Consider the following 24,416-nt stretch of genomic DNA (forward strand, 5'->3'; position numbering starts at 1 on the left):
TTTCAATATGAAGGGTCTGTTGCTTTATGAAGGGTTTGTTGTTTTTCTTATTTCTTTTTAAAAAGTTTCAGATATTTGTCAAACTAGTGCTATTGCTTTTTCCAAAATGCTTTTAAAAGTGGAGCAGATTGCGGATCATTGATTAATTACTTTCACTAACTAATATTATGATTTACACTAAAACTAATGATATGAAATGTTCTGTCACTTTCATGGCAATGGAATGATAGTTTTGAGAAATTTCACAAAAATATAGATTTGTCAAATACTTTCGGAAAACTGTTCATGTTTTACTGCATAAAGTACTTTTAAACATAATTTTATATGGTTAATTGTATACTTTTCTGATAGAGACACTCTTGGTAATTTTCTCAACATAACTAAACCGCAATTTCTGTCATATTTCTCAACATTTCAGTTCAGTCTTTCAGAACTAATTTTCTTTGATAAAGTTTTTAGTCATAAAACTAAGTGATAATCCTATAACCTGACTAATCATTTTAGGTGAAGTATCTCTCTCAAATCAAATAATTTTTTTTCTATCCACATAATCCGAACTTAATAATCACTCAATAAGATTAAATTCAGTATTAGTTAGACCAACCACATGTCAAATTACAACAATGTAGTATCAGTTAATCTTAACACTTAGCAGCAGCTCTCAATTAGTGATTTGGTGAGTAGTGAAATGTCCTTGTTATTTGAAAAATGAAGGACACAAGTTGCCTTCAATGTTTGCTTTTTGCTGTGATGCAGAGAGACGGTGCAATAGGATAAGAGGCCAATAATCACTCCCAATGTTGTACCTTAGAGATCCCAACTGCCCATTTGAAATTTCCAACTACAGGCCAGAGGACAAAAGCATGGGAAAGAAAAAGAAGAGAGAGAAATTTTGGTCACACTATTTAATGAAAGCACCAGTGAACTAAACAGCCCTGCAGCATTTGTCACATTCAAGACTTGACTTTGGATTCCAATTACCTTGACAAAATGGCCTCATTTTGTGTCCTCAAGCTGACAAATCTGACCATGCAAATTTTCCAGACACTCCAACACACCTCACTACAGTCATGGACTAAATATAAAACCATTTTGGTTGCTTTCATATTGGACGTGGCATACCAACACAAAAATAATTCATAACTTACACTCATTAAAGAACTCAGCCTCATAAGTTGACACCCTGAGGTGTGTCTAAATACACAATACATCAATGAGGAATTATACCTGGGAACCTAAGGGCATGATGAAGGACTATACATAAACCCACCATCAAGAACCATGTCATAAACCATCATATTAAGGACTTCTATGTCCAGGGAAATAAGGACACAAGGGAAAAAGAAATAGATTAAGACCCAGGAAAATGGATCATCTTTGGTTTTAGTCCTTCACTTGGAAATCTATAAGTTTTTGTCCCTATATTTTTTTCAATACCCTACCCAAACTTCAGTACCTAAAACTAACACTGTGGGGGACCAAAACTTATGCTCTTAGAAGTTAGGGACTAAAACAAAAAATGATCCATTGTTTAGGGTCTAAAAGTACCATTAATCCAAAAGATATACTGTTAACCCAGGCAAATCAAACTGATTCAAAGATAAAAATATATTTCCTTTATGACAAAATCTGCATACAGAACCATACATTAAAATGAAGAGGTAGTCTCTTCCTGGCTACCTCTACTACGGTGGTGTCGTTTTCCACGGTGGCGCCGGCCATTGCCAAACGTGACGGGATCAAATTTTCTAAGCCTTTCAGCTTCTTGGGGTTTGATGACACACTCTGGTGGAGGGACTTTGTATCTAACTGTGTCATAACAGTAAGAGTATGTCATGTGCTTCAACCTGAAGTTACCCATTTTGGTTCTTTGTACGGGAGTAATGCCAGAAGGAACTGCCTCAGAATCTTGGGCACTACTGTCACACTTGGTCACATGCTCAATGGGATCAACTGCACAACCATGCAGGACAAGGTCTGAGAACTCAGCAACAAAGGGTGCATACTTGTAATTTACTCTATATTTGCCTCCATTGGTGGCCCAATCAGATGCATCCCATATGGTGGCATACAAAGTCATTGGCTTTGAGGGGAAATCTCCTCCCATAGATTCTGTTCTCTTAACTTCCCTAATAGGAACATCATCCACTAAAAATCTGCATAAGGAAGAAAATATATAGCACACAATTAACAAAGCCACTAAATCACAAATAGTTATCAAATTAAGTAAATAGTATATGCATATAGTGTAAAGAATTTTTACATCCTCATCCAACCAAAACTTGTCATGTATGGTAAACTTGTTGATCTTCATAATAACTACCTTAAAAATCATAGAGTACTAATGATGGTTTCTGTTGATGGACAATGTGATGAAATTTAACGTTATTAAATTTATCATTACAAGTAGCAAGTAACAAGGTGAAACATAAAAGGAAATCCAGAATAATTTCCTCCTATCTCCTACATGCAAGGGGCATACGCGATCCAGTTTCTATGGTAGCTATAGTAACTAAGGAATGAATATTGATTACCAATTCATGAATTTAGTAGGTAGACAAAAATAGTTTTCCAACAACTAAAATTCATCTTGTGGGTCACACATCCCACCAAAATTTCATCATGTGGGTTCCTCTCCATAAGGATACACACAACTTAAAAATTAGGCCTTTTTATATCTGGTTTTTATTCACTATCAGCAAATAATCAAAAGCATGAATTGTACATTGTAATCCCGTTACAGGCAAAAACTGGTTTTGATAGAAAAAAAAACTGTGGATGTAGTAAACGGTAAAAGAAAACCAGAGAATCTTTTTAACAAACCCCTACCAATCCAGCAAAAAAAGCCCTCACACTACTCCATCAAAGCAAGGGGTTGCTGGAGTTTAATAGGCAATAATTGGACACGTAAAGAAACTAGTTTTACCAAAACAAGGAAAATGTAATAACCAAATATGGCATGCAGGATTCAAATATATTGCATCATACATGATCTTAGAATCAGTCCAGAGAATACTGTACTGATGGAAATCCTCAGCAGGATCAAACCATAGGCCACATCTTTCCTCTCTACCAGTGTTGGTACTTCCATTGCCATAAACATTGGTCTGAATCCTCCAGTCTTTGCCTCTAATGTTCCCCAAAAACTCAAAGTCTATCTCATCATGGTTCTTCTGGAACATGTCACCATTTGACAGCTGCAGCAGAAAATGTGAGGACTGAATTACAAATGCCCCTATTTTCCGGGGAAAAAATGTTAAAGGAAGGGGAAAATCGAGACAAACAAACCAACTGGCGTTTTCATTTCAATAATACAAACAAACACTGAAATTTCCCTTCAAAACAGCTTGAAAACAGGAAAAACAAAGCAATCTTTTTTGTCCCTATTAGTGACCTCATGAAAAATGAAACTGAAAGCAATCTGTTTGTTTTCTCTTGTAACATATTAATATTTCCAACAAATAACTTACAAGCAAGCTTCAAAAACAATTTCTAGAAATTCCAGATACCTGGCTGGTTTCATCATATTCACAAAGTAATAGTTCTTGGCTAATTGCAATGAAAAAGTAAAAAAAGGAAGAAAATCGAAACGAATGATCAGAATGTTGATGTAGTTGGGAAAAAAATGCATAGTTTATAATTATGATGGACGATTAAATTCCTACAAAAAGGGTATGAAATTATAACAAGAAAGATATTATTTTTTTATGATCATGCATTAGTACCCATTATTACTCACATAAAATGCAACCACAACTCCAGCTGTGTAATCAGAAGGCAACTTGATCGAGGCACTGAAGTAGCCATGAAGGTAAAGGTCATGAGACACAAATCCAGAACCTGAAATCAGAACCCAGAAAAACGATAACAAAAAAAAGAACATGACAAAAATAGAAAAGTGACCATGTAAGAAAAAAAAGAATGAAAGATGGAAAAAACCTGTTCTTTCATCAAGCGAAAGGTGAACTGATTTTCCATCTCTATGGATGACCAAATTATGGTCCCCAAACAAGTGGGTGTAGCCATCCTCAAAGGCTATGATGGGCAAGTTTGCGAGTGACCCAGATGAAGCAATCACAGCAAGAAAAAGCAGAGAAGAAGAACATAAGAGGAACCACCCCATGTGACCCCCTCCCATGTTTGTTTCATTAATAATGTGTCAAAGGATTTCTTGTTCTGGCTACTTGTCTGCTGTTTCTCTTAGTGTTGTAATATTATTATATTATATAGGGGATAAGAGAGAAGAGAAGAGAAGAGTGATGAAGAAGAAATAACAGAGATTACACAGAGAGAGAGAGAGAGAAAGAGAGAGAGAGTTAGAGAGTTTGGAATATAACGTTTTATTTGTAGACTTGGGAGTTGGGAATGTGCTGTGAGTAGCTGTTCTGTTCATAAGTAGATAAAAAAAATATCTTTTTCTTTTCTTCTTTATAAATTTTTTTTTTCTAACACAAATTTTCATTATTAGATATAATATACGAGACTTATACATACCTCTTAAATAGCGAGGAGTTTGTATACACGTAGCGGACATCGACACTCGTACGACACTTGTATGATACGTATTAGTGAAGTGTTTAATTCAAAAAATATTTGTTGAATTTCTGATAATTCTATCATGATTCTAACACAATTTTAAAATGAAGAAATACATTAATTTTCTAAAAAACTCAAACTTATTATATAAAATTTTATTATGATTATAAAAATAAGGAACTTGAACCAATTATAAAAAACATTTTTCTGCTAAAAAAACTTAAACATATTTGTATACAGATTTTTATTGTCAATTTACATAATTTATAATTATATAATATAGGTAGATGTCTTATCTCATACATTTTAGAGTATATTCGTATTAGTGTCCAGCTCGAATTAGTTTATATTACATAGCATTAATAAATTAATCTTTTTTGGGATGTTTTTATTGTTTTTAATATTATTTTTGGTATAAAGTAAAAAGCATATTGAGTTTGTAGATGCTTGGAAGTTGTTTAGGGTAAGCAATTGTTGTCATGTATTCTATGTGTTATTTGGAGTTACTTAATTTATTTTAGTTTGTTTATGCAAGTAACTGTTATTTAAGAATAATAATTAATAATTTTCTGTCTCTAAATCAACCATTACAAATATTAGCAGGTACATGTTTTTACAAATATTATTAAATATCTATTTTTGGTGAAAATTAAATTCAAGATTCCATTTAACAAAAAATAAATATAAATTATTTTTATTTAGACTAAAGTATTGAAAACTTTTCATTTAAAGAATATTAAAATATAAAACAGAATATTGGTGAACAAAAGTAAAAGTACATTTCTTTCAATATATACTTATTGTTATTTTCACATTGCATAAATTATACAATCTCAAATTTGCCACTTTGAATTTTTTACTTTTAATTCATAGTTATAAACTAAGTTCAATGGTTATGATCTCCACAAAATTGTCACATCTACTGAATTATTTATTTAATTATTTATTTATCTCTTTATTTAGGAATATTCCAAGACATTTTCTCTCTCTTTTTTTATATATTTATTAGTACCTTAATTAAATCTGAATTAAAAAATATAAAATTGTAAGTTGTTTAGAGTTTCTTCCATTAAAATAAAATAAAAATAAGTTACTTACATTTAACACCATAAATCATATTTTTTTTAATATATAAAATTGGAGATGTTATGAGGTTTTTCTTTACATGAGACACTATTTTTGTCTGATTAGTTAATCTTTAATGACTTTATAATATTTTTAATAAATAATAACAAAGAGTATATTAAAAAAAAATATTTTAGAGTATATTGAGAGAAGTTTTCATCCTTTAAATAGTTTTTCTATCTTAAAAAAAAATATACTTTAACTTCTAACTAAAAAAATTGTTTAACGTCTAACTTGAAACTTATCTAGAAAATGAAGGATTTAATATTAATCAGTTATCACCAAATTATATAAGATCATTACATTACACCTTTAATTCAAAAAATTTAATATTAAATATTTATAGATTTTTTTTTCTTTAATTATATATTACTCAGTTTTTTTACAATTCTACTTAGCGGCTATGAGGCTCGGACACTTCTTCTTAAATGGCGTATCCGTGTCGGACATACGTATCCGTGTCAACACTCGTACGACACTCGTAGATACTTATCGATGAGGTATTCAATTCAAAAAAATATTTGTTAGATTTTTGAAAATTCTAGCATGGTTCTAACACAATTTTAAAAGGTATAAATACAATAACTTTCTAAAAACTCAAATTTATTGTATAAATTTTTATTATGATTATAAAAATAAGAACAAATTCTTTTGAACCAGTCATGAAAAATATATTCCTGTTCTCAAAAGAATTTGGAACATACTTTTGTACATAAATATTTATTTTCAATTTATATATTTAAAATTATATAATATATAGATTCGTGTTCCGTATCCGTATCCGTATCGTGTCAGTGTCCATATCCGTATCTGTGCTACATGAATTTTAAACTTAAATTTGGATTAGTAAGATAAACAACCACGTTAGAGATTATTTTGTATACTTTATTATATAAAGTTTTATTTTATTTCACATTATATTAATAAATCATATTACATGGTGAAGTATTGAAGTTTTTCTAGAATATATTTACTAGACTCGAAACATTATGGTATGAATAGATAATACATTGATAATATAAAAAAAAATATATACTATCGTTAAATCATAATTTTTCACGAGTAATAAGTACATTTTTTTATACTAATTATCATATAAAATCATATGAATAATAATTTACAATTATTGGAGTGTTCATAAAAGTTAAACTCTGATCATAAGAATCAGATGACAGATAATTCTTAATATATGTCCTTATAAAGAAGATGTTAGAGATAATGTTTATATGTAAATTACAGTAGTTATTTTGAATAAAATTATTTCTTCAAAAACAAATTCTTAGAGATTTTTTCAACTAGTATATCTTTTATTCTATCTTTTAATTTTTAAATTAAATTTTAATATTTAAAAATAATTCTTTATCACAATATAAAGTATTTACCATAAATTAAAAATATAATTTATATATTCAAACAAAAATTGTGCTACCAAATTTGATTATAATATAATTTATATATTTAAAATATTTATTATAAAGTTTAGTTACACAAAACAAATAAATTATACTTAAACGGAAGAGTTGAATTAAAAAATTCTTCAATTAAAAGTAGATTTTAAATACATTTTAATTCTTTAATTATTGATTTATTTATTTTGGAAAGTTTCTTTATGTAGATTGCTTATTAACTATTTTTGAACCCTTTATTTTCTTTTATTTGCAATTAATAGTAATGATGATGGATATGAAAACATGCACATGGTTCATCATTTGATGTCTCTATTGCTCTTTTTCTTATCCTTTAATTTTTCCTTTTCTTTGTTGCTGGGGTATACCTTATAAGGGCCACTTCATTTCACACAACATTTTAATATCACAAAATTAGGGTATTTTTGGTGATGACCACTACATTTGCACACAATTAATACATAGTTTGCATGTTGTAACTATTATAACTCAAATTAATCATTCTTAGCCAAATATCATATTCAAACCAATGAAGAATACTATAACTAAAAAAAATCATGAAATAGAAACCAATTTTTAGATATCAAAATAATTAGTTGCAGTAACTAAATTAGAGATCATTTTATAAACTAAAAAAAATTAATTTCTAAATTAGTTTCGATTATTGTTAAATAGTTTCTAAATTGGTATTTAATTAGCAACCAAGATTTTAACTACCAATTATTTAGTTTTTAAATTTGGTCTCTAAATTCTTGGTTGGTAATTAGATACCAATTTAAAAACGATTTAACAATAATATAAAGTAATTTAGAAACCAAAATCTTATTAGTTTCTAAAATGGTCTCTAATTTAGTTACTATTACAACTAATTATTTTGGGATCTAAAAATTGGTTTCTATTTCATGATTTTCTTGTAGTGTATCATAACTAATTCAATTAAAATATTTCAAAGGATAATGTCAACAATTACATCATCAACAACACTTTATAAATGAAAATCAACTTCAAGATAAATTTTCTTATTTTTGTATTCAAAACAATATATAGAGGAGTTGAAATTATACCAAAATTTTGAAAGACCTAAGAAAATATTACCAAAACAATCACAATTAAAATAAATGAATGAATTAGTTAATATATATAAATCTAGTAAACCAAATATAACTATATTATTATAGGACTATTTAAATCTCAAAAGATTTGTACACTCTTACCAAAGTTTTTCTAAATTTTATTATCTTATTTATATTCAAGACTTTTAAGAATCATATAAGTATGAAAAAATTACTCTCACCAAAGATTTCCTAAATGATCATTCTAAAATTACAAAACAATAAAAAAATTCAAATAGTAAAAATTGATGAAACCCCAATTAATTTATTCTCTAAAATTAGTTTTCATTACATATTTAATTATATGATTGAATATCTTATTTATTTTAAATTGTTATGAAATGGTTAAAATAGTGAATCATGTTAAAGAATTTAAACTCAGTAAACTCAGTTAACTGAGTAGAATGTGTGAGTGGTACTTAATGCTTAATTTTTAGTTGCCAAAGAACTAGGTTAATAATAAAAATAACATGTTGCTAAACTTATAATAAAATATGTGAAAATACGAAAACATTATCTCATTTTCCATTTTTTTATGTTCCATAAATAGCATTCAAGGATTTTGTACTTTTTTTTCTGGCCATTTTAATAAGTGAGAAATATAAGGAACCTATTCTAAAGATATTTAAAATGCAAAAATAATCATAAAGGGGAGTTTATTATTCTTATGAACATGACATATTAAAATTGAAAGTTTGTAAGCACATGTTCTCTTCGTTCTATTATTAAAATTTATGATTGAGAAATGTTCTCTTTGTTTTGTACCTTTGTTTTTAATTATCCACTTGCATAGTCATTTCCTTTTCTTTTTTCTTTGTCATTTGAATTGCACATGTTGTGTTATTGGTGGAAACACTATTTTTGCTAAGAATAAAATTTCATTTTAATATTGTCAACTTAATTGTGAAAAAAAATAAAATTATGTTCTGGTACTGTCAATATAGTTTCACATCGTTCAGGAGTCGAGATCAAAGACAATTTATATACTTATTCCTTTCTCAATATGCCGAAACGCCTTTTAAAAACAAAATTGTGACAAAACACCAACTTTTAAAGTGAACAATATTTAAGATGCGATGATCGACCTTAGCAAAACTATCTCTGGTTGAAATATCTCTGATTCCCATTTGCATAAATATATATGCTAGTCCTTTTCAACATTTCCAAGTTAGAATTTTCATTTTTTCTCTTAGTCTACAATTTCATATTCCATTATTCTCTGCACTAACTCTGCCATGAATGTTGAAATTGAAAGAGACATCCTCTTCATAAAATGCAATAATTTGAGCTTCGAATTTACCACTTGGTACTTCTAAAAAGTTATGATCCATTAACGAACTCATTGAATTATGTACGAACAATTTACCCACCTTTGCTATAATATTATATCTGAAGTAAATGTTATGCAAATGAGAAAATGCATTAATTGATTGACTTTGACCAAAAACTTATTATAATTGCTCTCTAGTTTTATTTTCTTAACTGAAAAAATATGTTAGAAATAACATGTACCATAAGTGGTGATTGGTCATTTTTCTTAAATATGAGATTTTTTTAACATACAATTCTCTAGAATAAGATTCTAGACAAAAGTTATGAAATGCATTTTAATTATTATTTAACTTTCTTAAAAACAGTTTCCAACAAGTTTTTATTCCAAAAAAAAAGTTTAAATATTTGAATTTTTGCAAGCATTCCTACTTTTAAATGTTATGTTAGTTTATGTATAAAATTGTAATTCATATACCACTAGTTTTTATTAAATTGTTTGAACTATATATTATGAAAGCATAGAAATATTATATTTTTTTTAGTTTGGTATTTAAATGTTGATTTTAATGTTAAAAATGTTATTAAATGTTGTTGAGCTATGTTATCAACGGTTTGAAGTTTAAAAAAATGAAAGTTGGTTGTTTGTGTTTGAATTTAAGTTGATCTTATTTAAGAATCTTTTATATATATATATATATATATATATATATATATATATATATATATATATATATATATATATATATATATATATATATATACTCACATGAGTTCAATGAGAATAAAAATTAACTTTTTAGCAAGGTAGTATCATATTGCTCCTGTAATATAAATGATAAATTGAAGTATTGATTTTGGATAAAGATTTTAAAATTTAGTTGGTTACATATTTTTTATGATATTTTTTCTCAAGCGACAAATTTTCACTTAAGCAAAAATATAACAGGAAATTTACCTTTTTCACTAAGCAAAAATTGTCTTGCTTTCGGGTCTATTTTTGCTCAAGTGATATTTTCGATCAAGAAAAAAAAAATTCTACAAGATTTTTTTTAATTAAATTATATGTAAAATTTAATTATATATGTATTTGCAATAATAATTTTTTTTTTATATTTTTGAATTGTATTAAAAAACTAAACTTATTGTGATTGAAATGTTATATTGATGTGAATATGAATTATGAATCACGTGAAAATGTGACAGAGACATAACATTTTTAGGAAAAAATATATCTTGTTGAGATTGTTATGACGTGCATTGATTGAAGATTTATATAGAAAGAGATACCATGATTCTACTGGTCTATTGAAATCATATTGATAAAAATTATCAGGTGGTGAGAGACGTAAGAGATTCATATAACCAAGTCTGTAATTTGAAAATAACTAGTCTGACAAGTCATATGAATTAACTCCTGTCATATGGTGATTTGATTCAAATATTCATATGTACATATTGTTGTCTGGAGAGATATCACAATAGGGGGTAGTATGACAGATGTGTATCTCTGATTCTAAATCAATGCACGAGTCTTCCGAAAGTAGAGTTAAGTGTATATGTATGTGTGTCAGTATTCTAACATGAGTGAGGTTGAACATGAGATATTTGTAGACACTTGACTATTTTTAGTACATTTCAAATGAAATGTGATGACTCATATATTGAAAGTTTTAAAAATCTCTAGCTTACTCTATTTGTGTTTGTTCTAAAATTTGTAAGGATTGTGTGTTACACAAAAACAAAATAATGTTGTAAGTGATAAAACTCCACTACAAAAAAAAAAAAAGTTTTCTACTTTTTTATGTTTTGTTCAAATATATCTATATATTTTTTAAATATATATATATATATGTATATATATATTAATTGTAATTCATACCACTAATATTTTATCAAATTTTACAACAAAATTTACATATACGGTATTTTTTTATTGTTTATTTTATTTTTTAAGTTATCTATAATAAGGTGTTAGATGAGGGTTGGAATTGTGATTCGTGACAATTTATCTTTTCCCTAAACTTTAAAATTCTAAAAGAAAAATTAAAGTGTCTGCATAATTTAAGAAAAGATGAAAATACTTTTAAATTCTCTCTACTTTTAAACAACTTAAAATCAGAATCACATGTTTTATGAAAAAACTTTTGATATATAATTCATATAATATAACTAAACGACTTCAGTTGCAGAAATTACTATACTCCCAAAAATAACAACTTAAAATAAGCTTGAAAATAAAATAAAAAAATTTGAAAGACCTTAAAGAGAGAATGTGTGTCAGTAACAAAAGCAAGTATGAAGAAATAGAGAGATGAGTGAAAAAGTGTAACAAAAGTAGAATGAGTGTGGAAAAATAATCATATTTTTAAAACTTTTGAACAGAAAGGATAACCCCTTTTAATAAATTATTTATTATATCAAGAAACTTATAATAAAAAAAACATAACTGAAACAAAAATATTAATTTAAAAATTAAAAAAGGTGAAATTGTAAATGGGGCAGCAACCGTAACAGTGCCTGTCCCAAGGTAGGCACCGTCCCGTTATTGTTTATTCAACTTTAAAATGCTTTACGTGTGTACATGAATTGACCGTTTTGCCCCTTAAAGATGTGGCTTGTAAATTCTTAATTTCATGTAGACGACCTTACCGAAACTGATACGATACGGACATAGAGATACTTATAATTTTTAAAATATATAATTTAGGAACATGAATCTATATATTATATAATTATGAATTATATAAATTGATAATAAAGATTTTATGTGCACAAATATACAAATATGTTTCAGTTTTTTTTTAACAAAAAGATGTTTCTCATGACTGGTTCAAAAGGGGATTTGTTTCTATTTTTATAATCATAATAAAAATGTATACAATAAGTTTGTGTTTTTAGAAAATTAATGTATTTTTCATTTTTAAAATTGTGTTAAAACAGTGTTGGAATTGTTAGAAATCCAATAAATATTTTTTGAATTGGACACTTTATCGATACGTATCATACGAGTATCGATGTCTGATACGTGTATACTAAACAGACACATCATTTAAGAGACATGTTTGAACCTCATAGCATGTAAGTAAATAAAAATAAAACGTAGATGAAGAGAGGAAAAAAAACTTGTAAAATATCCATTGCTTAATAGAGAAACTATTTAAAACAAATGACATGAGATTACTTATATATGAATAATTTGTCTTCAAAGAAACTTTCATTGTTGCCTTTTTTTCATGTTATTTTTATTTATTGTAGTTGTTCTTACCAAAATGGATTGCAATCAATTTTCATTTTTAAGGGATTTTATCTAAAATTACGGATGTTAAAGAAAAAAAAAATCGAATGAAAGAACCATTCATGTTTGAAATATATACGAGAGTTCTCTAATTGTTATCTGAAATAATGTTAGAGTCCTTTAAGTTTTTAAAGTTTTGTTTCCATGATAATTTAGTTTGAGGGAGTAATTCATGTTCATGTTCCAACACTGAAAAGAAAAGTTATATTTAATTATAGTTTTTGTGTGTTGAACATTTTTTAATTGTTGTCAATTATTTTTTACTCAATATTTCATATATTGTCGTATTCAAGCTAAAGTTTATTCATCAAATTAAATATAATTAAAAATAAACCATGTGTAGTTTGATTAATATCGATTTACAACTTGTAAGTTAAAAATTAGAGTAATTCAATAAAAAAAATACTAATTATATACAAAATTAATAAATACAAATAGTAATTTGTGTATGTGAGCCTATTAATCCAAATCTATAAATTATAATTACGGAAAAAGAATAAAGTAATTTTTTTAAAAAAAATATTCAAATTTATTTAAAGTCAATTAAATTTTCGACATAAGAAAGAAAAAGTTAAATAAAGGAGAAGATTAGAAATGACAAGTGTTACAACCTTAGAAGTAAATTTAATTCAAACTAATTAATTATAAGTTAATAAACTTTTTTTTTATTATTGGAATAAAAATAAGATATTTACTTTAAGAACATTATTACTTATAAAATTTATAATAAACAAACATTAATCATAATATAATATGTGTATGGTATAACAAATATCTAAGTATGTATGATATAACATAATGCGAGAGTAGAGATCACCGCATCCGATATATTATTTGTTTTAGAAATTGGTATTTCATCACGATTTTATCTTTAAAAGATGTCTCGGTAGATTGGAGGAGAAAGGAGTATATAAATTGTCCTTAACCTCAACTCCTGAACAATGTAATACTATATTAACGTATCGAAAACCTAAACCCTAAACTCTAAACCTAAACTTATATAACAAATGTCTTTTGAGTAAGTATGTAATTAGTTTACAAAGTGTGAAACCAAATTCATCTAGATCTATAGAAATAATAAATAATGTGTGAATTTTCTTACACATTATATATTGTAAGAGTGGTGGGTTCCATTTATGATGTTGAATATACTTTTCTTCCCTCTTTGATGTACATGTGTTTGTAGGACCTCTTCACATCATTTATTCCCGACATATCAAACTCATAAGATAGCTCCAACTAATTAAATGCTCCATGCACTTTACCTTCTATTATTAAACTATATTATTCTTTGCTTATATTCCAAGTTAAATCATTCATTTTATGGATATTAATATGTAAAATGCCACACCAAATCTAAAGGGGGTTTCCCTGTCCAAGATAAAGACAAATAGACCAAGTTTGTACCAAATTATTTAAGGTATGCACTTTCTCAAAAAGAAGCTTCCCTTTAGGTTAAAAAATGCCATTGCTTTATTTCACTATGAGATTAATTATGTGTGGATTTTGTAATGCATGTGTAGATTCAATATATTTTTAAATAATATGAGAAGATCAAGTTTTGTATATATTAAAATAAAGAGAATTTTGACTAGAAATATTTGTCAATTCTTTTAAGAGTCATCAGTAAAATTAATTAATGGATATTCTACATTATTAATACTATGATTAAAAAACATAAAACATTTGAATGGGTCCATGGAAGTCTTATCAACATATGAATTAGTGGTTTACACACGTTAACATTTTTTGGTGGGTAATTGGTACTCCTAAAGCTAAAGCCATGTGAACATATATTATGATATACATCATACATATTAGATAAAGATCATTTTGAAATAATCAACCTCTGATTTTTTATTTTATTTTAATTAGAACTAGACTTAAGTTCTTAAATTTAAATTATGAATAAAAAGTAATTCAAAAAAGATTTTAGTAATCATTAAAAAAAACAAAAAATATTATGTATAATGTTCCGGTATGGTCAAAATATAGTCTCATATCGTTTAGGAGTTGGGATTAAGAATAATTTAAATACACATTCTTCCTCCAACTCACACGCCTTGTTATTAAATTCTTAATATAGAGTAGCTCTTCATAAAAGCAATATATGTAATTTGTTTTTTTTTTTTTTTTCTGTAAACATTGAATTTTTCTACTTTTACGTTGTCTTTGTTTTCTCTTTCTCATTCCATTCTCACGAAAGTGTTTAGCACTGACACTACTTAAGTTTGTGATGATCTAATCCTCTGCCAACATTCACTGTCATTATGTATACCAAATATCAATATGGTATCAGAACGGGTTAATCTCGCTCTACTTCTGCTATTCCTTTCTTCTTTTCATCTTGCATTCTTGATTGTTCTTGTTTCTGTTTTTTTTTTCTTTTGGTTGTCTATCATGGCTACAAAAAACAGTACCAAATCATAGAACAAAAAACCAGTTCAGATGATTCTCAAAACCCATCAAGTTTGAAATATCTGTATCTTGGAGAAAACCTAGAAATAGTGTTAATCAATATACAACTTGATGGTGGAAATTACCACGCCTGGAGTCGGGGAATGAAAAGAGCGCTTCTTTCGAAGAATAAACACAAGTTTGTTGACGGAAGCATTCCCGTACTTCAATTTAGTTCATCTTTACATGAATTCTGGAAAAGTTACAACATGATGATAATATCTTGGATAACGAAGACACTTAATTAACACTATTTTATTTATGCATATTGAAATAAAAATGTTATCTCGAAAAGAAAATTTGTTCTCTAAATATATAAAGTAATAGTGTATATTTAGAATTCATAGTCTGAAATTCCTTATTTAAGTTGAAGATTGTTGTAGTAATTGATTGATATGTTTGATGATTGATATAAGTATAAATTAATATAAATTAAACTAATAACGAGGACTAGTATAACTGAAAATAAATTAAATAAAATAAGTATAAATTATAAATTAATAAAGAGGAATGGTATAACTGAAATAAAGTAAATAACATAAGTATAAATTATAAAGAAAATCAATAGTAAATGAAGATGAAGTAAATGATATAAATTAATAAAGAAAAATTAATTAATTGAAAATAACTTAAACTTACATATAAATTAATAAAGATGATTAATATTTAATTAAAAAAATTAAATGATATAAATATAAATTAATAAAAAGAATCAATACATAATTAAAAATAAATTATATTCTAGAAACATACAAAAAAATTGATTAATAAAAATATATAAAAAAATGATATGAATATAAATTAATAAAAAAATCAATACATCGTTGAAAATAAATTATATTGTAAAAACATAAAAGAAATAAATTGAATAATAAAAATATAAAATAAAAAAAAGGATCGACAATAAATGAAATAATAGAAGTATAATTTTAAATGAAGTAAAATAATATATGATTCAAAATAACTAAAAGTTTAATAAAAAAAACCATTTAAGTCTATTAAGATAAATATGAAAAGGATTTAACATAATTTTTTCCTTATCTTTTACAAGTCAAATCGTAAAGAAAATGATATAAGTCTAAGTTTTTTTTATGATAATAAACAATGTGAAGTTTATGTATTGTCAAATGTGAATCACTTTAAGTTGCTTCAAGACAAGAATAAACATAGTCAGTTGTTCACTAGACATCTTATAAAGAATTGTTAAATGATTTAAGTCTAGAAGACTTACAAAAGAAGCCTTAAAATACTAAACTATCATCAAACAAACTAAGACTAGATGACTTGTAAAGAAGTAATAGATGCATAAAGAATTAAACGATCATGATTTCGATAGGTGATTCCAATTTTACATTGAACATCCAATGTATTATATGATGTCTATTGCAACAGTTCTCAATTGACTGTCACATTAAATTTTGTGATAATCAGATATGTGGCAGTACGCATACCGCCACACACGTATAATATGATGGTTATAAACTTCATGTTGTACGAAAATAACTACTACCACATACACGTTGTACGACAATAGATATTTTTATGATACCTATAGACGTATAGAAGTTCTTCTTGCACATACAAATATTAACAACATTGATAATGAATTCATAACAAACAAATATGTATATGCCTTATAATTCTTTGTAGCTTCTAGTACTTAAGAGATATCGTCTTCTAGATGACTTGTAATCTAGACTGCTTAATATGTAATTCTCATTTGAGTTTGAAACTTTGTACACAACATTTTACTGTTATACAAGTTGGAAAAAACTTTGTGATATTGTGTACTCGTGCTTAAAGTTAAGGAGAATTCAACAAATAACTTAGAAAAATTTTGTATGTTTATTTAAAAAAAAAATGATATTGATATATAGTGGTAAACATTTATTTGTTTAATATAACACACTTTTCAATTTGCATTGTAAAATTGAACATAACTAATATAAGGATAAATTAATATTAAAATTAAAGTGTTCAATGTCTCCTTCTATTACTTTCACAACATTTTTATCTTTTGTTTATTGGTAAAATATTTTAGAAAGTTTTTATGAACTTTCTGGAAACCATTAACCACTTTCTAACAGATGAATTGTGAAAATCTTCAATATTTTTTTTTTTAGTTTTATCCAAACTCTCTTTCTACCGCTAACATTTTTTTCATACATACTTTGAAAAAACTTTCTTTTCTTTTAGAAACAATTTCTTAAACTAAATCATGGAGAAGTTATTAAATTCGATGGCATCAATAAGCTTTATAGTTTCTTCTTGATTTTATCCTTTTAGAAAATCAATCACATTTAAAGTGATATTTATATAATTCATTCTCTCATTTGGTTTGATGTGTTGGTCTAGTATATTTCGATACTTAGTTGTGTTTCTTGATAAATATTAAAAAAAAAACTTTACATTATATTAAGTGTTACATAATGTTTATGGTAGTGTATATAACTTAGTGATTTTTTTTTTATAAACAGTGCTAAACAATTAATCATTGATAAAACTGAGAATGAATATAGATTTAGAAAGAAGCAACCACTATAAAAAAAAAATTGTGTTCCTCATCTCTCTTTTCACAGTTCATTTCTTTAATCCATAAAATACCTTCAAATTACTTAATAAATTTTTTTATTCCAATAAATATTTGTTAAAAAATTATGTTTATTAATGTGTAAAATTGAATTCATCATGATCCTTAAATATAAGATATCATGTTTAAGGATTGTAAATAATTGAACAAAAAAAACCTGCACAGGAAATGGTTGATGAATTTTGTTGTCAAAAACTAATCATGATCCAAATTTATGAATATTCGTAATTCAAAATAATTTTTTTTGTGGTATTTATAAAACTGTGGTTATATGTAGAATATGATGGCACAGAACTAAGTGAAATTATTGGGGTGGAAAAAGTAGATATTATTGAATCCAATGTCTCCATCAACTACTTATACTTATTATTCCACAAGCACATCATATACTTTCCATTATTATATTATTATTTGCATTAATAATAGACACCAATAAAGTATCAATGAAAAAAGTGAGAGTATTTCTATAAATTATTTTAAATGAAATATTTGTTTTCATCATTTTAAATGTAGGTAAACAAGTTGTAAACTACAATTATTATTTACCTTTTATTATTGGAGGATAATTTCATTTTTTTTCACTTAAAAAAATTAGTAAATAATAATCAAATTAAAAATAATTAATCATTATATTAACTAAATTACATATTAATTTAGAGACTAAAAAATTATTGATATCTAATATGGTTTCTATTATTAATAAAATATTATAAAATGGTTTTTAAATTGGTATCTAAATTAGCTACCAAAATTTTAACTATCATTATTTTAGATTTTAAATTAATCTCTAAAATGACTAATTCAAAACATTACTAGTCAGTAGCTAAAACCTTAGTAGCTAATAGTAGATACCAATTTAAAAACTATTTTATAAATTTTTATTAATAATAAAAATTAGTTTAGATACTAATAATTTATGATTTCTAATTGAGTTAACATAATAACTAATTATTTTGATCTCTAAAATTAGTTTCTATTTAATATTTTTTATTATTATGTTAAACAAATAATTTTTTTCTTAATATTTTCCCTTTTTGCTCTTTTAGGGATCTAAATCTTGTTATTACCATTTTAAACAAGGATTAACCTAATGAGTGACCTAGCACCTTTAATCTTGAGGTTAGTCTCACAATTAACATTAATACATAATTGATAAAAAAGAAAAATAGAAGAATGATGGAAAGGTACATTGTGAGTGTGGTCCTTCTCTTTCCACTATTCTCATTTCCCTTTTTCTTTGTGTTTAAAAGTGTATGATAGTTTTATTTTTGTTTCAAGATTTTTAGGTTTTGTTATCTGCCATAAATAATTATGTGCACTTTATTATGCCATGGAACACTGCCCTAATCAACACAATTTAATGCCCTAACTTTTGCTTTGAGATCATTCCCAAAGCTTTTGAAAAGTTATTTTCTTTCCACTTTTCAGGTTCCCAAAAATGACCAAACATATTCACTGCTATATGCTATGCCTAGCCCAATAGTTATGGAAAAAAATATATTTTTACCTTTTTTTATTTCTTGTTTTTATTTGAGTATGGACTAATGGTGGAGATCACCACATGCCACCTTACATTGTAAATTTAATTCTATTTCTTTTTATTTAAAAGTAAAATTTCACCTTATATTTATTATAAAATGGATTTTAAGCCTAACTCAACCCCATAAAACCAACTCATGTGATGAGATGAGATTTGCACTCACTTATATATAATGAAATGTCCTCGTTTCTAATTGATGTGAGATCTTCAACAATATTTTTTTTAAATCATGAAAAAAGAATGTAGGAAGACAAAAAATTGTGATTTAGCCGATCTTTTTATAAGCGAAAACTAAATTATCTTTTAGTTTTTTTTTTGTTTATACGCTAAAAGTTCATAAAAATGTTCTTACATTATTATATTTTATTCATTTTTTATATAAAATAATTATATGTCATACAATATTTGCTCTTATATATTTATTTTTACTTATTTTATATATATTTTTTCTCCAATCATTTTTCAATTGGCAATTTCTCCCTGCACCATATCAATTCCAGCATGTACCCAATTAGCTATTGAAAAATGACAAAAATACCATTCCTAAATGACGAAAATAACAAAAATGGGAAAAATTATTTTCGAAACTTTTATCTGAAATATTTTGGATTTCAATTTCTGGAACATATTTTTAAATTCTGAAATTTTTTATCCAGAATGTATTTTTAGTTTTGTGTTCAGAATTTTTTTTCCAGCATATATTTTTTTATTTCTCAATTATAATTATTATTTTGGATTTTTTAATTTGGAATAAGGGTAATTTTGAAAATTTAAAAAATTGATATGATGGAGGTTTAAATTGATATGGTGCAGGAAGAATTTGCCTTTTTCAATGTGTACATTAGCCAGAGCCCAATTATCCTAAGCCTCAACCAGAGCCCAGTTATCCTAAGCCTCAACTAAAGCCCAATAGTACATTTTCCAGCCCAACTGAAAACTACAGACTAGTGGTCGTGCCAATAAATTAAAAAATTTCCTTAGTTTTAATTCACTATTTATCGTTTCTAGAAAATTACTTTATTTTAAATTAAGAAAATATTTGATAAATTTATTAAAATATTAAAATAAGAAAATACTTAATTTAAAACTATAATTTAACTCTTTCTGATGCGTATATTTTAGTGAAAGAAAGTAACAATTTACTTAGCAAGAAATAACAATGAGAAAACCTATTCATTAAGCGATATACACTTTAGTCACAGACTTTTAAAATGATATATTAATTTTGTAACAAATTTTTCACATATATTTTAAAAAAATATGATTTCATCACCATTTCTTTCTACAAAGTAGCATCACTTTGATGTTAACAATATGTTTGAACCAATTTTTCCATAAACATTATATAAGTTTAAGAAGAAAAACTAAAATTAGTTTTTTCATAAGCTAAAATTTATTCATTTATAAGCTCATTTGTAAAAAAAATAATTCATGTAAATTCTTTAAATTTATGTTTTTAACTTATGCATAAGATAATTAAAAACATGATAGTAAAATGTAAAAGTTGAAAAATTTAATAATGCAATATAAAAAACTTAAGTGATAAAATGTGTGAAAATTAAAAACTTGATGGTAAGATGTATAGAAAAAACCTTGGGTAATAAAATATTCAAAATTAAAAACGTAATGGTAAAGTAGTGGGAGATGGTAAATACACAAAATGATTTAAATAATAAAATGTGAAATTAATATAAATCATATTTTTTATATAAAAAACTTTCATGTTATGTTAGACATCACTATCTAACTTGATATATCAACTAGAATGACACACTTCAAGTAACAATAATCATCTGTCATCACATGAAAACAAATATTATTAAAAAAATACAAAAAAAAGAAATATGAGGGATTAAACCAAAATCCATATATTAACAAAAATGATACATATGTAAATTATACATATTCCTAAATAATTATAAGAAGAGACTAGATAGAAAACCTATTATACCAATGAAATGATTATTTATGAATAAATCTTAAATTAACTAACTTATCATGACACACATTCTCTTCACGCAAAATATAAATAATCTTAAACCTGATTTTTTCACAATAATTAAGACAAATATTTCATTCATTTTCCTGATGAAACAATTTAGTTTATTACATAAGTAAAAAAACAATTAAGAAAGATAAAACAAGAGTGGATGAATACAATTTATATTTGATGAAAAGTATCTTAGGATCCAACAGAAAAGTTAACATAAACTCCAAAGAAGAGAATGGCAAGACCAGTGAAGTTGATCAAATTGGATTGTCTTTGATGAGGCTTCAACATTCCTAAGGAACTTAAGAAACTGCTCTTCTCCATCAACCCTGTTTCAGCAGCACACACTGCCATGAACAATAGTGCTCTTCCACAAACTTTGTGCCATGGTAGCACCTTTTCTCTTGTTGACACTGATGCTGCTTGAAGCATGAACACAACCAATCCAAAAACCCACTGCAATCCAAACAAGCAGAAGGTGGCAATGCCAATCCATGAATGGAGGCTAAAAAGGTTGGGATAGTGACGCATATCATGGAACTTGAAAACAGCACTTAAACCAATGATGCCAAGAACTAGGGCAACCAAATGCAGTGCCATGTGAACAATCTTCCTTGTTTTCCTCTCACTTGGTATGCTTCGAAATGCCAACATAGCTGTGTTCAATTTATGAACTCATCAACATCAAACCAAATACTAATGATCAAGGGGAAAAATGTTGAAGTTATTTTGCAGATACCTTCACCAGCAGGGAAGATGAAGCCTGAGTACATAAAAAATGGGTGAACCTGCATAATTATTGTTAATTATGTGATGAATGAGAGACAAACTATTATAATACACTTCATTAGAATGTATTTTAAGCACATTTAGGTAGGTTATAAGAACATGTTTTTGAAGGTTTTAAACCTAATAAATTCAACTCAAATATTCTTTCATGAGGACTTTAACCCAATAATATTTTTTATATAAAATTTTAATAACCAGTCCGATTTTATTTCCAACATATTCCAAAAACACTATAAAAGAAAATCATTAAATAGAAAATAAATTTAGAGGCAAAAAATAATTAGTCACTATATTAACTAATTAAATACTAATTTAGGGACTAAAAAATTATTCGTAATTTTTATCATTAATAAAAATTTATAAAATGATTTCTAAATTGACATCTAAATTATCTATCCAGTTTTAGCTACTAATATTTTAGATTTTAAATTAATTTCTAAAATACTAATAAGACTTATTTAGGATATAAAGTAGTAAGTAGCTAAAATATTGGTAGATATTGGTTAGATATTAATTTAGAAATTATTTTGTAAATTTTTATTAATAATAGAAACTACTTTAAATACCAAAAAAAAATTAGTTTATAAAATTCTCTCTAATTTAGTTAAATAGTAACTAATTATTTTGGTTTCTAAAAATTAATTTTTATTTAATAATTTTTTTCTGAAATAATATTTTTCTTAATGCAATTCTAATTAGCCATTTGTAGTTAATTTTTCTTGACAACAATCATGTAATAGAAAACTTAATTAAAAAATAAACACAAATTTAAGAATCCAAATGATTTTTTTTTTCAAAAATCTAACTAAAATTTAGAAAGACCTACCAAAAAATTGAACCTAAATGATATGATATTGAAAATGGTAAATGAGATGGAGAGGAAGCAATATTACATTGAAGACACGCAATGCATTGTTTGAACCATACTCAATTCCTTCACGATAATGCAGCAACCAAATGAGTAAGAGAACGAAGGCTATGATGCCAAACAAGTGTGCCAAATAAATCATCTTCTTCTCACACTATCATCTTACTATAGTGTGCCTCTTTATACCCTAATTTCCTCAACTTTTATTATAATATTAAAACCAACACCAAGAAAAGGAACCATTGCTTGTGTTCTTAGTTTAGGAATTTTCAACAAAGAAACTTTGGAATTTAGCAAGCATCTTCATTTTGTGTTGCATACTATAGGCATATATTCTTACTTTTCTTATAAACACGAATCCAAGTTTATTATTTTTTAAATAGTTGTATTTATTAAAGAGAAATAATTGTGCCAATGAAAGCAAAGAAAAGAATGAGAAGATGGAACTTGCTACTTCAACAAAGACTAATTGGTGTTTTGACATTGCTGATTTTTCTTAGTTCACCTTCAAATATCACTAAACATGGTTTTAGATAGATTTTTTTTTATGTGTTTTGAGTACTTGTAATGATTTTTAATTGTGTTCTAATAAGTCTAAGAGTGTCATGTTATAAAATAATTCATTCAATTTTTTTTAATCAACATTTTTTTCATTCTATGTTGTGAAAGCTTTTTTTCCTATTCATTCTTTTGCTTAAGGATATAAGATCCAGACTTAAAACCACAAGTAACTCCCAAAATTTTATATATATATATATATATATATATATTATCAAGTTACTTCTATGTGCTATATATAATAATAATATATATAATAATATATATAATAATAACTGTACTGCTAGGAACGAGAGGTCAAACCAAAAAATATAGTAAAAAAGTATATATGTAAAAAAGTTATTTATATATATATATATATAAAGTAAATATGGTTAGTGTAGTAAGGTCCAGTTTAATAAGGTTCAAATTAATAGGTGTGTTTAAAAAGATATTGGGTACAAAAAAAAAGGCCCAAATAGTTTATGAGCCCAATAAGAAGACACTATAAATATGACATCGGTCTAAAAGGTAAGTAGAGTGATTGTTATTTGATAATTGCATAAATTGATTCTGACTTTGACATCGGAACGTCTTGCAGGTACACACACCCAACCGTGAGAGAAGATCAAGAGGAGAAGCCGAAAGGTACAATCAACCCAACCCAACTTAAAAAGCTTATCATACTTAAGACCAATCTGAAGAGCCCAATCCGAAAAGTCAGCGTACTCAGCTTGAAGAGTCCCTTTTGCAGGAACAATAACAATTTCTAAAGTCGTTACACGATTCCTATAGTTTATTTCCATCCATCAATTTAAAAGAAATATTTAAAAATAAATTACTAATTAATATAAAACTTGTTCAGATGTTGAAGTTAGTGTGTTGCTTATAGAAAGGTT

At 26.2% G+C, this 24,416-nt stretch overlaps 2 protein-coding genes across 2 annotated transcripts; both read right to left on the minus strand.

The window, feature by feature from the left end:
- Positions 1–1,590: 1,590 nt before the first annotated feature.
- Positions 1,591–4,367, minus strand: LOC137806132 (probable xyloglucan endotransglucosylase/hydrolase protein 27). Its single transcript, XM_068606096.1, has 4 exons — positions 3,940–4,367; positions 3,740–3,840; positions 2,989–3,197; positions 1,591–2,156 (listed from the first exon to the last, which is right to left on the minus strand). The coding sequence occupies exons 1-4, from the start codon at positions 4,136–4,138 to the stop codon at positions 1,649–1,651; spliced, it is 1,017 nt and encodes a 338-aa protein (XP_068462197.1). The 5' UTR covers positions 4,139–4,367; the 3' UTR covers positions 1,591–1,648.
- A 16,997-nt stretch (positions 4,368–21,364) lies between these two features.
- On the minus strand, positions 21,365–23,162 carry LOC137806133 (probable transmembrane ascorbate ferrireductase 3). Its single transcript, XM_068606097.1, has 3 exons — positions 23,006–23,162; positions 22,063–22,111; positions 21,365–21,979 (listed from the first exon to the last, which is right to left on the minus strand). Exons 1-3 carry the CDS (start codon positions 23,120–23,122, stop codon positions 21,516–21,518), a joined length of 630 nt encoding a protein of 209 aa, XP_068462198.1. The 5' UTR covers positions 23,123–23,162; the 3' UTR covers positions 21,365–21,515.
- Between the last annotated feature and the right edge of the window lie 1,254 nt (positions 23,163–24,416).

The sequence above is a fragment of the Phaseolus vulgaris genome, chromosome 3, assembly GCF_000499845.2.
Source record: "Phaseolus vulgaris cultivar G19833 chromosome 3, P. vulgaris v2.0, whole genome shotgun sequence".
NCBI classification, from domain to species: domain Eukaryota; kingdom Viridiplantae; phylum Streptophyta; class Magnoliopsida; order Fabales; family Fabaceae; genus Phaseolus; species Phaseolus vulgaris.